The following is a 16,162-nucleotide window of genomic DNA, read 5'->3' as shown; positions in this document are numbered from 1 at the left end:
GACCCATTACATTGAAAACCTAGCAACATCACTGGCTTTACCCAATCAAATGTAGTGGGCGGGATTCACGTGTCCATCCACCCTTCCCCCCTCGAAACTAGCCGAAACTCATTTAACAATAGCGTCCTCGGAGCAGACAAAACCACAGAAAGATATTCACATTTTAACTTGCTCTTTCATCATAGAAACAAGTGGTTTATAACCAAAACCATCCATGTTCTCTGGGAGAAGTGGTGTTAGTGTTCTGTGTAGAAATATTGTTAGTGGGAATGAAAACATAGTCGCACCACCGGAAGTGATGCGCTGAAGGCAGACATGAATCCGGAGTTTCCCTGCGCACTGGTCTTCCATTTTCCTCCCGCCAGACCCCACAGACAATATCAGAAAACAGAGGTCGCTGTTTTTCATTTTCTGTGGGGTCTGGCTACGCGAGACTAGGATACTTTAGGACCGCTACGCCAGTGGTCCAGGCCATCTTTTTTTAACTATTATTTCATGTCCCGTTGTGTTAACATGCTGCAGTGTGTGAGAGAACATTATCATCATAATAATGAAGCCTATAGACACTGTGTGTGTGTGTGTGTGTGTGTTTGTGTGTGTGTGTGTGTGTGTGTGTGTGTGTGTGTGTGTGTGTGTGTGTGTGTGTGTGTGTGTGTGTGTGTGTGTGTGTGTGTGTGTGTGTGTGTGTGTGTGTGTGTGTGTGTGTGTGTGTGTGTGTGTGTGTGTGTGTGTGTGTGTGTGTGTGTGTGTGTGTGTTTAGAAGACAGGTACAAATGAGAAAATGTCTTCTCCCTCTGTGAGTCTGACATGAGCCGGCAGCGTGGTGCGCTGTGCCAGGGTGCCAGTCTCTTGGCAGTGGGTGCCAGTCTCTTGTCTTGGCAGTGGGTGCCCATCTGGCTCACCTGGCACCATGGGGCACCAACACACCTGTGTGGAGCTGTCCCTGTGCCCAGTACCAACACACACTATTCTGTTACAAAGTAAAAGTACTGTTTTTTTAAGCGATTTTCTTTACTCAAATCTTTGATCAAGAAAGTGTTTTAGTATTTAGAAGACATTTGTAGAATCCCCCAGAAGCAATGATTTGAGTTTCAAATGTTCACTTTTAAAAATATATATATTCAAAGATTTGTTGTTTTTAGTTTTTTATTATTTTTATTTTTTTTATTGGAGGCAGTTGTGAGCAATAGCCAGGTCAGATAATGTATACATTGACCAATCATATGGTTCACTGCAGCTGAACAGTCAGTGTTAGGGGTGTTTCTGCCTTGTTTCTAAAGTTAGTCAATTATTGTCTCCGCCAGGCCGATAGGCATGGCGAGAGAGTATGTTTTACCCCCTGTCTGTCCGTCCGTCCGTCTGTCCGTCACCAGTTAATCTCCGCCACCGTTGCCTTGATCACAGTGAAACTGTGCACACACACTCCCTGGATGCCAATTCAGAACCTCTGCCCCAAATCTTTCACATGGGCCTGTTATAGCGCCACCAGGAGGCCAATTTGTGCAAAACATATTTTTTTACAGTACTCTTACAGATTTTGTACAAAAATCTCGCGAATCGGTACACAGTATCTCTATAGTCATTAAATGAAACTTGTCTTTCTGATTTTTCATATTCCATCCTGATTGGCTAAACATGGCTTCCAAAGTTTGCAGGAGTGCTCCGTTTTGAACAAAATGCCTCAAATCATGAACACAGCATGTAATTTCCGTGAAATCTTGCACGCATATTCGCACTATGCCGAGGAAGAAATGGCACTTGAAATTGTTCAAATCAGCCTCATGGTGGCGCTATAACAGGCGGATTCATACCTATAACTACACCGATCTGTGTAAAACTTTGTATGCGTACTCCCTAGAGGTCAAGGAAAAACCTTTGCCCTGCATTTTTCACATCTGCCTTTTATAGCGCCACCAGGAGGCCGACTTACGTAAAACATTTTTTTTTATATTACTCCTTCCGATTTTATCCAAATGCAGTGTCCGATTGCCGTGCAAGAGCTAAGAAGAAATGGCACCCTTTTCACATTGGCCTATTATAGCGCCACCAGGAGGCCACAATAACCTATCTGACCTGGCGGAGACCTGTGCTCCGAGGAGCACTTTATCTAGTTTCGGCTGGTTTCCTAAATGTTGTTTAAACCAGTGGTTCATGTCAAGGACCCCGAGATTCCAAATACTACACTTTTTTTTTTCCCAAGAACATTTTTCTCAAGCTCACAACGCATACTAAAGTGAAAGTGGTTTGCAGGGGACCACCTCTGTGTGTGTGTGTGTGTGTGTGTGTGTGTGTGTGTGTGTGTGTGTGTGTGTGTGTGTGTGTGTGTGTGTGTGTGTGTGTGTGTGTGTGTGTGTGTGTGTGTGTGTGTGTGTGTGTGTGCGCGTGAGAGAGATCATGTGACTTGGTCACTTCTCTTTGGGCTTGTTTTCATAGACTTGGTTGCTTATTTCTCTCACCGAATCTGGCAACACTGCCCGGTAGCTTTGCCCTGCATCCATGCCAGCATGTTGCCTGGCACAGAGGGACTGTCTATGCGGTGCCAACCTGCCTTAGAGCATGAATAATCTGCCCCCATGCCACCTCTGAATGTCTGCGCCCACACCCCGTGTCCTGTGTTCTCATTGGCCGGTGGAGTGTCACCTTGTCACCGCTGTAGACCGTCACTCCATATAAGGACGTTTGTTTTGGGCACAGAGCTTATTCTAATGAATAATATTTTAAGCAATCTGTATGATAGATCAGTGGTCCTCTGCGAGGCGTTGTGGGCTTGTAGATCGGTTATTAGGTGTAGAGGCATAGGTGTAGAGGGAAAAAAGAGCAGACCACGTGTACAACACATGTTTGATCTGAAACACATTTTTATACGATATAGAGGGGGTCCCTGCTTCATCTCTCTCTCAGCTAGGGGGTCCTTGGCCTGAAAACGTTGAAGACTCCTGGTATATGCATATTATGTCCAACAAAATGATGAAGTTACACGTCTAAGCCAGTGTTTCTCAAATGGGGGTACGCGTACCCCTAGGGGTACGCGGAGGTACTGCAGGGGGTACGCGAGAAAATGACAGAAAAAAAGAAAAATAGAAGTATAATTCATGATAATAATATTAGGTTTTTAAACTATATATTTTTAGATAAATAACATTTAAAACGTGAACTAGAACCAATAAATATAATGATTGTGGGAATGTGTGCCGTGACGGTGCGTCAGTCTGGCACAGCCAGATGTTTGTTTCCTGTTGATCATGTGACAGTCATCTCCCCAACAGCCTGCACGGATGACGCAAGGTTATCAAATAGTAACCACAAAGTTGGTAAAAATGGACTAGCTATGTTTTTAATTGCAGTTTTATAGGCAAAATATTGTTGTCGGGCAAAGGGGGTACTTGGATTCAGAAATCAGGGAAAGGGGGTACTCAAGCCAAAAAAGATTGAGAAACACTGGTCTAAGCAATAACAATCATCCTTACCTTCCATAAATGACTTGTGACTTCGACCAGTTTGCATCATGCATGTCACACAGACAGAACGCCATGCGTTTTGTTCATATAACGTTTATAATATACGTTTTGTTCATATAGTCCTAACCGCACATTCACCATTTAAAGGTAGGGTAAGTGATATTTTTTGGTTAAAACAAAAAGTATTTTGTTAAAAGGTTAAAGCACTATATTGTGATAGTAATCATTGCTATAGAGTGTTTGTTCAGTAACAGGAGTCTCCCCGTCTCTCCAGCTCTTTAATAAACAGAAAATACATTTTCCGGTAGGTGTCAAAATCTCAGCCAATCAGGAGAAAGTACCCATTTTTAAGCTTTATTTTTGTATAGTGTTCCAGTTTCAATGTTGCCTGCTCATTTCTTAGTGTCATCACTTCCAATTTCACTTGTTTAATCTATATCCTGATTGAGTTCTCTATCCTGATTGGATAAAATTGGAAATGAAACTGAAATTGAAACGAAAATGTATTTTCTGTTTAATAAAGAGCTGGAGAGACAAGGAGACTCCTTTTACTGAACAAACACTCTATAGCAATGAGTACTATCACAATATAGAGCTATTTAACACTTATTTTAACCAAAGAAAATCACTTACCCTACCTTTAACTTCCACCATCCACATCATCAACACCATAGTGTTTTGTGCTGCATTCTGTGTGTGACATGCATGATGCAAAGGTTTTGAACGTGAAACCGGTCACAGTCACTGGCCTCCTACTGTAGACTAGTGTTGATTTTGACAGCACATTTGTATTCAGTTTTAGTCAGTCTTTTGAATCAAATTCCATTGAGTTTTAGTCATATTTTAGTCATTCTGAAATGTTTTACTGTTAGTCTAGTTTTAGTCGACTAAATCTACAGTTGATGTAGTCGACTAAAATGTATTTTGGCGGTGCCTTGATGGCGTCGTAATGGCAGATTTTATACTTGGTTGCATGCTGAAAATAGCAGATCTACAAGCTCACAACGTGTCGCAACGCGTCACAATGAGACGCGTTGTGAGCTTGTAGATCTGCTATTTTCAGAGCGCAACACCCAAGCGCAACCAAACACAAAGTGACTTGTCTTTTAGTTCTACTGGATCTCTTCTCCACTAGATCCCTCTCTAACATTTTAGTCTAGTTTTTATTTGTTGACGAAATTGTCAATATATTTAGTCTTAGTTTTAGTCATCATAGCTTAGTTTATATTTAGTTTTTATTTAGCTTTCGGCAGTGAAAAAAAGGTAGTTGACGAACATTTTTCGTCATAGTTTTAGTCGACGAAATCAACACTGAGACCAGAAGTTTCATCCTGGCATTGTGCCAAGGCACCAAGGCAGAACTGCCGGTCAAAGTGAAGACTGGCCAATCACAGTGCGTCCTCGCCGGACGTGCTTGCAGGGAATCGTGGGTAATGAAGTCAAAGACGTTGGCTGCCATGTTATTTGTGTCCAAAGTGGCCTCTGATACCTAGCCTGGTTCCATACCATAGACCCCGCCCACTCTCTGAGTGGACTGCCTCTTGGTCTGGAGTTGTAAATGTGAACCTATAGGAGTTCTCCGGTACAAAATGCGTTGTCCAATGAGAGGTGGAGGTGGGCGTGGGGATCCCTTAGGATTGTGTAACCTGTGTGACCCTTGTTACAACATTAGAATGGTTATATCAAGTGGCATAACTGTAAATACTTGTTATAGTTATGTTGGGTTTGGACTAGTGACCAGAAATTGCTAGGATCGACTATGGAGCCAGCTACCATTAATGACACCAAAATGAGCACCACTGCACAGTTTTTACTCTTTGGAAGGTTAAATGCAACCACTTCCTTTTATTACACAGAGTGTAATTAGAATGAAATAGAATGAAATACAAATACACAAATACTTTTTAGAAATACAAAAATACAAAATACAACCCGGGTTATCAAAAACAAAATAAATCCTAATTGGCCAATATCTAAATTCAATCAATCAAATTCCCCTTAGTCTCTGTAACCGATGTTCAGTTCACACCACTACTGATTCAATTCACACCACTGTGGACGTGATGTGGGTGTGTTGGTCCCACTGCACAGTGGATGTGCGGTGGAGGTTGGATTTGTCCTACCACGCTGTAGAGGATTGGGACGATACGTGTGTATCAAGACTTTCTTTCTTCTGCATGCTATTGTTAGTTGATCATCTGGTTCATCTCCATTGGGTTGGGTAGCTCGCCATCAAGGTGTTTCATCAAGGCAGAATCAAACTCCAAGCAGTTCCAAAAAACCTGACCATGCTGGTACATCTCATCTAACTTCATCTAAAACACGAAGTCAGGGCTCATCTGGTTGCACCCAGATGAGTGGTTTTTATGTATAAACAGCGTCTGGACTGTTTTTAGCTTGACTTTATCAACTTTTAGTAACTTTTAGTCAATATAGTGGCTTCTGGCTCCACACAGCTCTGCTGTCTGTCTCTCATGGGATGAGGAAAAAAAAGTCACATGCTCTACACACTGGACTTAGCTTGACTCAACAGGAAGTGACATGTTCAAAATAAAAGTAATCATTTCAGAATAAGTGCTTATCTTAGCTGACGTTTTTCTGCATAATGTTTACTCACTGGGCATACTCATACATCTTTATATTTCTCAAACCTGGGTTACAATTGGTTTAGGGAATTTCTAATCCCCTCCCCCTTGTAATCCCCGACACTGGAGCCAATTTCAGACTGAAGCTCCACACAGCTTCAGTCTGATAATCAGGCTACCTGATACCCCAAACTACGTAGTGCTGCTTTAAGCAGCACTATGTAGGACCCCCCTAAAACATTCACAGTGATCATTTAATATGTTGTATTGAGTTCCTCCCCTTCTTTTGGACCTAATGTGACTTTTCTTTCCGTGTGTGTGTGTGTGTGTGTGTGTGTGTGTGTGTGTGTGTGTGTGTGTGTGTGTGTGTGTGTGTGTGTGTGTGTGTGTGTGTGTGTGTGTGTGTGTGTGTGTGTGTGTGTCTAGCTGTCCGAGCTGTTCGTCTCCTTTGAGCAGACCCCCCAGGGAGCAGCGTCTCTGGCTCAGGTCCACAGAGCCGTGCTTCATGACGGACGGACGGTGGCTGTGAAGGTCCAACATCCTAAAGTCCAAACACAGAGCAGCAAGGACATCATGGTCATAGAGGTGTGTGTGTGTGTGTGTGTGTGTGTGTGTGTTTGTGTGTTTTCTGAACTTTTTTATTGATCATACATGTTGATCATACATATTGACATGGATTAAAGTTCTCAGTCGCCAAGACTGATTTCAGTCATTTGGATTCCATGGAAGTCAGCATGTCTTCTATGGAAGCATGTTGCGCAGCAAAAAATAGCCGATCTACAAGCTCTCAATGCGTCTGCGACGCATTGAGAGCTTGTAGATCGGCTATTTTCGGTTATTTTAAGATCAGAGCATTTGAAGTGGTCAAACTAGCAACATGTTCAGAAGCATCTTCCATAATATCTTAATCGTCTCGGATATTTCATATAAAAGCAAAGGTTAAAGCCTGAATCTGTGATTTCTTCACATGGTTGGCAGTATGTAGAACAGCAGGAACAATATTACTAAAGCGTCCTAATTGTACATGTTGTGTTCGTTGTGTGTCCGGGGATCCTTTCACACTGTTTCACAAATAGCACATTGCGACATTTTCAGTCATGAGATTTAATTTAGCTTTAATCCATGTATTGATCATACATATTGATCATACATGTTGATCATACATGTTGATCATACATGTTGATCATACATGTTGATCATACATGTTGGTCATACATGTTGATCATACATTTTGATCATACATGTTGATCATACATGTTGATCATACATGTTGATCATACATGTTGATCATACATATTGATCATACATGTTGATCATACATGTTGATCATACATATTGATCATACATGTTGATCATACATGTTGTATTGCAGGTATTGATCCGGGCGGTCCATTGGGTGTTTCCAGACTTTGCCTTCATGTGGTTGGTGGATGAAGCCAAGAAGAACCTCCCACTGGAGCTGGACTTCCTGAACGAGGGACGCAACGCCGAGAAGGTGGCCGCCATGCTGGGTCATTTCTCCTTCTTAAAGGTATATACACACCCTTATGCTGGGTCATTTCTCCTTCTTAAAGGTATATACACAGAGTGCAACATGCTCAACATAAAGACATGCACTCACTCACTCACACACACACACAGGCTAGCTCGGCACACATGTGCACGCATGTGTTCCTATTGGCTGAGCGTTAAACAGCCGTAACTCCAGTTCCCAGCATGATAAACTTCCCAAACTTAGTGGGTGCCCTTAGACGGCCAATAGGGACAGGCTGTAATTGCTAAAGCCCCGCCCCCTCTGTGTTCCTGTTGAGCAGCCTTGAAATGAATGGACAGAGATTTAACATGGTTCCTCTAGTTCATATAGCTTCATGAAATGAATGGACAGAGATTTAACATGGTTCCTCTAGTTCATATAGCTTCATGAAATGAATGGACAGAGATTTAACATGGTTCCTCTAGTTCATATAGCTTCATGAAATGAATGGACAGAGATTTAACATGGTTCCTCTAGTTCATATAGCTTCATGAAATGAATGGACAGAGATTTAACATGGTTCCTTTAGTTCATATAGCTTCATGAAATGAATGGACAGATTTAACATGGTTCCTCTAGTTCATATAGCTTCATGAAATGAATGGACAGATTTAACATGGTTCCTCTAGTTCATATAGCTTCATGAAATGAATGGACAGATTTAACATGGTTCCTCTAGTTCATATAGCTTCATGAAATGAATGGACAGATTTAACATGGTTCCTTTAGTTCATATAGCTTCATGAAATGAATGGACAGATTTAAAGCCTTTGCAGACACAGGGTGTGATTAGTCGATCAGTTTTTACCCCATGCGAAAAGACGCACGAATCTAACTGGGTTCAATTGGAAAAAAACTAGAGGTGGGCATAGATTAATTTTTTTAATCTAGATTAATCTATCTGCAATCTTGGAGTTAATCTAGATTAATCTAGATTAAAATGGCTCATTTGAAGTCTGCCGAAGGCATTCAAAATATGTGTGTTCTACCCAAATAATGACCAGAAGTAAGTCCTTGCTTTTTCTTTCCTCCTTACGTTTCTCAGGCCAGGTGGCCCATTACACCATGAGCCCATCTCCAAAATGCATCACAGACTGTTTGAACAAGCTGTTTTGCTGTGATAATTGGTAATGAAATATCAAAATAATGTGTCCAATAAGATGTACTTGTGTTTAATAAATTGTTTTACTTTTTATTTATTAATAAGAACACAAATAATGTCACCAGTACAGTCACTCAGTACAGTAGCTATGGGACATGGCTTGACTCAATCAGTCAAATCTCTACTTCTCCTTCTTCCACCAGTCACTCAGGCAGACCAGCTTGTTCACATTGGCTGGTGACTAGGACTAGGACAACATTTCATATCTCGATATTTATGCCAAATATTGCGATATCGATACGATATACGATATTACCGTTAAAATATCATATTCTATATTTTAAGTGTTGCAACGTCAAATTATTTAAAAAAAAACTGTCAATATCACTATTTAAGTGCTATTGGGTTCCCACACTTGTTATTTGATATTCTAAGTGTAGCAACATTAAAAACTAAGCATTCTTCAAAAAACTTCTATAACAAGTCAGTATCACTCTTAACTTTAAGTATCCTATTTTTTTTGGTTCACACTTTTTTTTTGATATTCTAAGTGTAGCAACAATGAAAACTGAGCATTCTTCTTCTTTAAAAAAAAGCAAGTCAGTGCACTCTTATTTTGAATTTCTCTGACCTAAAGTAAAACGGGACATACGCTCTTATTTTGAAGGCCAACCGTCCGGAATCAAGTGTTACTGTCGCTTGACTTGATGGACATTTGATTCTAAGTGAAAGACAAGTCGCGGAAAATCACTGAGTTCAATAAAACGAACGTCAATCCGACGAATGGACATAAACAGTCAAGCTTTTCATACAGAAGGCTTTAGGCAGCTTGTTACATTAAGGACATTCATTTTCAATGAGAGGCGAGCGGTAACTCTAAGCAGCAGGTAGGAGGAGCAGTCTGACACACACATGTATGCTCGTCACACAAACACATCGCTCGCGCACACACACACACACACACACACACACACACACACACACACTTTCAACAAGTTGAAATCAACACTACCTGCAGAGTCCCCCCCCCCCCCCCCACTCGCGCACGGACACACACACACACACCTTAAAAAAAACGCATCGCCGCACGGTCAATTGGGAGCCGGTGTGCGTGAGGTCATAGAGAACCATGTGTTCATTTAAATAATGATATTGACCGTTTTTTCTGTGCAAAAAATGGCACCCTGTCTGCAAAGGCCTTTAACATGGTTCCTCTAGTTCATATAGCTTCATGAAATGAACACACCACTCACTTCACATGAAGAGGGTGAAGTGCTCCTTTAACACACTGAGTGCCGAAAACGCTCCGGACCGTTTTTGACCCAATTTTACTTTTATACGTGGGGGGCCCACGTGGGGGCGCTCTAACGAAACGTTGGGATCATCCAAAGAGTCTCTGAGAAGGAGAGGCCGGATGTGGATCCATGTAAAAAAATGCTTCCGCTCGTCCTCTCCAATGTTAACTCTGTGACTAAAAGCTTAATATCTCCATTTCTTTTTAACGTGGTGGAAGTGAGACGTTTTCGATGGGTGATCACTCTGCAACGGAGGATCACGTTATAAATATTATTGTTCCAGGCGTTAGTCGGGACCCTCCACCGTCTCACACGCTTTGTTTACATGCACTTCCTCATCGGGGTTTCTACAGCACGAAACATATCAACGTCAGTGGATGGAAGATATGCTGGCTCTGAACGTACCCTATTTTAATAAACCTCTGGCACACAATGTGTTAAATAAAACTCTTCTGTCTGTCTCCCCTGCTCTCTCTCTCTCTCTCTCTCTCTCTCTCTCTCTCTCTCTCTCTCTCTCTCTCTCTCTCACTCACTCACTCACTCACTCACTCACTCACTCACTCACTCACTCACTCACTCACTCACTCACTCACTCACTCACTCACTCACACACACACACACACACACAGGTCCCGGCGGTGCACTGGGACATGTCCACCAGGAGGATTCTGACCATGGACTTTGCAGAAGGAGGACAGGTCAACGACCGAGAGTACATGAAGACACACAATATCAACGTCAACCAGGTGTGTGTGTGTGTGTGTGTGTGTGTGTGTGTGTGTGTGTGTGTGTGTGTGTGTGTGTGTGTGTGTGTGTGTGTGTGTGTGTGTGTGTGTGTAGTGAATGAGTTAACTGTGGCACAGGTTCCTATGATGAGTTGTGTGTTTTCAGTGTTTTTTTCACTAGATGGCGCTGTTCCCCAAACTATGAGCCTCCATTTCAGGTTCAGTCAGACAGAGATCTAGGAGATCACATGATCACAAGATTCACTTCCTGGTTAACATCTAGAATAAATAAGAAGGATGGATTACAGGGGCGTGTCCCAGCGTAGTACCGGGGTATTGCACATGCAGTAAAATCCTGCCTGAACATAGAAAAAGGCTCAGTAGATGGCAGCGTGTGACCCTTAAACGGTAGTGTTTGTTTTCTGTCACTTCAGTAGCCACGGAGACCTGCTGAAGATCTTTATTTGCTGAAATTAAATGTTAATATGGCCAAAACAAGTAGGCCTATTTAGTGCCATAATAGGCACAATTGTGTGGCATATCACTGAATGAATATTAGCCCAAAGTTATAGAAATCATTAAAATTCTCATCTACTGATGCTTTACTGTCAGGTATTTTGTGCAAATTGAAGTGCTCGAGATTCAGATGTGCTGTAGTGTGGTAATAAACAGATTCAGATGTGCTGTAGTGTGGTAATAAACAGATTCAGATGTGCTGTAGTGTGGTAATAAACAGATTCAGATGTGCTGTAGTGTGGTAATAAACAGATTCAGATGTGCTGTAGTGTGGTAATAAACAGATTCAGATGTGCTGTAGTGTGGTAATAAACAGATTCAGATGTGCTGTAGTGTGGTAATAAACAGATTCAGATGTGCTGTAGTGTGGTAATAAACAGATTCAGATGTGCTGTAGTGTGGTAATAAACAGATTCAGATGTGCTGTAGTGTGGTAATAAACAGATTCAGATGTGCTGTAGTGTGGTGATAAACAGATTCAGATGTGCTGTAGTGTGGTAATAAACAGATTCAGATGTGCTGTAGTGTGGTAATAAACAGATTCAGATGTGCTGTAGTGTGGTAATAAACAGATTCAGATGTGCTGTAGTGTGGTAATAAACAGATTCAGATGTGCTGTAGTGTGGTAATAAACAGATTCAGATGTGTTGTAGTGTGGTAATAAACAGATTCAGATGTGCTGTAGTGTGGTAATAAACAGATTCAGATGTGCTGTAGTGTGGTAATAAACAGATTCAGATGTGCTGTAGTGTGGTAATAAACAGCATTGTTTTTAATTACACAATAACCATGACCATACACATAAATAGAAATACTTTTAAATAGGAAAATGTTAGTGCTCCGAAATTGCATTTGGAACTACATACAGAGTATAACAACTAGTGTAGGCTACTTTATTGGATTTGTAGCCCACATATTAAGACTATATTTGGAGTCGCTGCATAGAAGAGATTAGGTAAAAAAATGATATATATATATATATGGCCTATGCGTTTAGATATGCTCACAGTATAAAAACGTATATTCGTCTTCAAAATGTATTTTTATTTGTTGATTGTGAACACCACATGATATGCATATTAATAACTTGGATATGGGGGTTTATGTCACTTTGTTGTTGTTCTTTATAACTATGTAAGTCATTTAGTCCACTTGTGTATTAGAATTACAAACCTCCAGCAGTTTAGGTGCTGAGTGGAGAGAAGAACAAACACACACCTCGACCGACTGAGAAGGGATCCTGGGGGTTTTTATGTAGCGCCTCTGCTGGAACACTCCGTCGTGCACTTCCTGATAACACTGCGCATGTGCAATACCCCGGTACTACGCTGGGACACGCCCCTGTAATCCATCCTTCTTTTTTATTCTAGGTTAACGTGTTTGGGAAATGGTCTGTATCTCATATCCTGTGTTTTATATGCATTTTGGTCAGACATGCTATTTTAAACAGTGAAACCCTCAGAGATTAGCAACGTTCTGGAGCTTGTTTTATACATATTAAACTAATGGGTACTCACTCACTCACTCACTCACTCACTCACTCACTCACTCACTCACTCACTCACTCACTCTCTCACTCTCTCTCTCTCTCACACACATATATATATACACATACATACTGTATATGGGGAACAGATATGGAAGACAGTGACAAATGCATCACACATTAAGTCTTTTACTGGGGTATATTGTTCTCTCTCACACACACACACACACACACACACACACACACACACACACACACACACACACAAACACAAACACACACACACACACACACACACACACACACACACACACACACATATGCTCAGACTGGCTGCCCGTTAGGCAGGGATGATGAGTATTAGATAGAAGACCTAATAAAACACACACACACACACACACACACACACACACACACACACACACACACACACACACACATTGTATCAGAATGGATCGAATGATAAAGTGGTTTTGGCGTTTGGCAGTGGTGTGTGTGTGTGTGTGTGTGTGTGTGTGTGTGTGTGTTTGTGACCAGATGGATGAGGTCATAAACGCAGTGTTTCTGTGGTCTCAACGTGAGCACAATGGAGTCTCGGTTCATGTCTGTTATGTCTTAACTTAGGACCTGGAGGCGTGGCCAATACATACATACTACAGGAAGAGGCTGGCAGCAGAAACCCTCAGTGAGCAGACTGGGTTTAAGTCTGCTGTGAGATGATATGTTCACAGACTGGGTTTAAGTCTGCTGTGAGAGGATATGTTCACTACCTGATAGACTGGGTTTAAGTCTGCTGTGAGATGATATGTTCACTACCTGATAGACTGGGTTTAAGTCTGCTATGAGATGATATGTTCACTACCTGATAGACTGGGTTTAAGTCTGCTGTGAGATGATATGTTCACTACCTGATAGACTGGGTTTAAGTCTGCTGTGAGATGATATGTTCACTACCTGGTAGACTGGGTTTAAGTCTGCTGTGAGATGATATGTTCACTACCTGATAGACTGGGTTTAAGTCTGCTGTGAGATGATATGTTCACTACCTGATAGACTGGGTTTAACACATTAAGACCTGGTCACTTTAGATCTCTTTGGGCTATTCAATAATAGCAGATATACAAGCTCATAGCTCGGCACCGAGTGCCGCACTATGAACTTGTAGATCTGCTATTTTTGAAAAATCGTGAAAATTATTTTTTTATATCTTTTTCCGAAAAATTGTTAGGATTTAGATTTTTTTTAGACGCTGCCTCAGGTCTTAATAGGTTTAACACATTAAGACTGTGAACGACCATTATTAACTCATTCAGTCCCAAGTAAATACAAAAATAATTGCCCATAGTGTCAGCGATTTTTTTGATTTTCTTACCTATTCAAGTAGTCACAGAATATTTATCTCCAGTATGAGTCATTCCCTGATGGTTACTAATCACAGAGGGTTGCACTGTGCTTGTGAAAAGGGTGACATTTATTCTTAGTTCTTTCATGGTAAGCGGACACTGCATTCATGATTTGAGGCATTTTGTTCCAAAAATGTCTTTTGCTAAATTAGACCTGCTGGTGGCGCTATAACAGGCCAATGTGAAAAGGGTGGCATTTCTTCCTCGGCCTAGTGGGAATGTGTGTGTGAAATTTCACGGAAATCGCATGCTGCGTTCATGGTTTGAGGCATTTTGTTCAAAACGGACCAATCCTGCAAACTTGGAAGCCTACCTTAGCCAATGAGGATGGAATCTGAAAAATCGGACCGATCCATGTTGATCACATGACTATAGAGATACTGTGTACCGATTTGCATGATGATTGGATCAAATCTGTAGGAGTAATGTAAAAAAAATGGGTTTTGCACAAATCGGCCTCCTGGTGGCGCTACAACAGGCCCATGTGAACAATTTGAGGCAGATGCTCTGAATTGGCATCCAGGGAGTGTGTCTGCACAGTTTCGCAGCGACCGGGCCAACGGTGCCGGAGATTAGCTGTTCACAGACAGACAGGACACGCGGACGGATGGACGGACGGACGGACAGGGGCTAAAACTCTCGCCATGCCTTTCGGCCTGGTGGAGACAACAAAGAGTAGACTGTGTGTGTGTGTGTGTGTGTGTGTGTGTGTGTGTGTGTGTGTGTGTGTGTGTGTGTGTGTGTGTGTAACATGACAGGAAGTAGCAGGTCAAAGTCATTAGCAGAGAAACAAAACCTCTCACTCCACCTCTGAACCCATGGGCAAGTCGTGACTACCTGTGTGTGTGTGTGTGTGTGTGTGTGTGTGTGTGTGTGTGTGTGTGTGTGTGTGTGTGTGTGTGTGTGTGTGTGCCTTTAGTGACACATTGAGGACCTCTAATTAATGTCCACTACAAGCTGCTGTCCCTCTTCTGAGATAATTTGTTGCCATCCTGTGCCCTTGTTAAATGTGTGTGTGTGTGCGTACATGTACATACGTGTGTGTGTGTGTGTGTGTGTGTGTGTGTGTGTGTGTGTGTGTGTGTGTGTGTGTGTGTGTGTGTGTGTGTGTGTTTGTGTGTACGCCTTTTAACGTGTGTACGCATCGTACTTTTGCACGTGTGTGGTTTGTGTATTGGTGTGCACATGTGTGTTGGTGTCTTTACTGTGTACCATCTGGGAATGCACACCTCTCGTTTATACGTCCGATACCCATCAGACAGACTGGACTAAAATAAAAAGAGATCCAGTAGAACTAAGACTAGTGGAGAAGAGATCCAGTAGAACTAAGACTAGTGGAGAAGAGATCCAGTAGAACTAAGACTAGAGGAGAAGAGATCCAGTAGAACTAAGACTAGTGGAGAAGAAATCCAGTAGAACTAAGACTAGAGGAGAAGAGATCCAGTAGAACTAAGACTAGTGGAGAAGAGATCCAGTAGAACTAAGACTAGAGGAGAAGAGATCCAGTAGAACTAAGACTAGAGGAGAAGAGATCCAGTAGAACTAAGACTAGAGAAGAGATCCAGTAGAACTAAGACTAGAGGAGAAGAGATCCAGTAGAACTAAGACTAGTGTAGAAGAGATCCAGTAGAACTAAGACTAGTGGAGAAGAGATCCAGTAGATTAGAACTAAGACTAGTGGAGAAGAGATCCAGTAGAACTAAGACTAGTGGAGAAGAGATCCAGTAGATTTGAACTAAGACTAGTGGAGAAGAGATCCAGTAGAACTAAGACTAGAGGAGAAGAGATCCAGTAGAACTAAGACTAGAGGAGAAGAGATCCAGTAGAACTAAGACTAGAGGAGAAGAGATCCAGTAGAACTAAGACTAGAGGAGAAGAGATCCAGTAGAACTAAGACTAGTGTAGAAGAGATCCAGTAGAACTAAGACTAGTGTAGAAGAGATCCAGTAGAACTAAGACTAGTGGAGAAGAGATCCAGTAGAACTAAGACTAGTGGAGAAGAGATCCAGTAGAACTAAGACTAGTGGAGAAGAGATCCAGTAGAACTAAGACTAGTGG

At 41.8% G+C, this 16,162-nt stretch overlaps 1 protein-coding gene across 2 annotated transcripts in view; it reads left to right on the top strand.

Annotated features, from left to right (window-relative positions):
* adck1 (aarF domain containing kinase 1) overlaps positions 1-16,162 on the top strand; it is a 109,665-nt gene that overhangs the window by 50,524 nt on the left and 42,979 nt on the right. For both annotated transcript variants that reach the window (XM_084045374.1, XM_084045373.1), the window contains exons 6-8: positions 6,470-6,628; positions 7,416-7,574; positions 10,604-10,720. In XM_084045374.1, coding sequence (XP_083901500.1) covers positions 6,470-6,628; positions 7,416-7,574; positions 10,604-10,720 — 435 coding nt within the window. The remainder of the gene's footprint in view (positions 1-6,469; positions 6,629-7,415; positions 7,575-10,603; positions 10,721-16,162) is intronic.

This window comes from Gymnoscopelus microlampas (assembly GCF_963454915.1).
Source record: "Gymnoscopelus microlampas genome assembly, chromosome: 20".
NCBI classification, from domain to species: domain Eukaryota; kingdom Metazoa; phylum Chordata; class Actinopteri; order Myctophiformes; family Myctophidae; genus Gymnoscopelus; species Gymnoscopelus microlampas.
The sequence above is the reverse complement of the archived record's forward strand: the minus strand, read 5'-3'. Positions and strand labels throughout refer to the sequence as shown.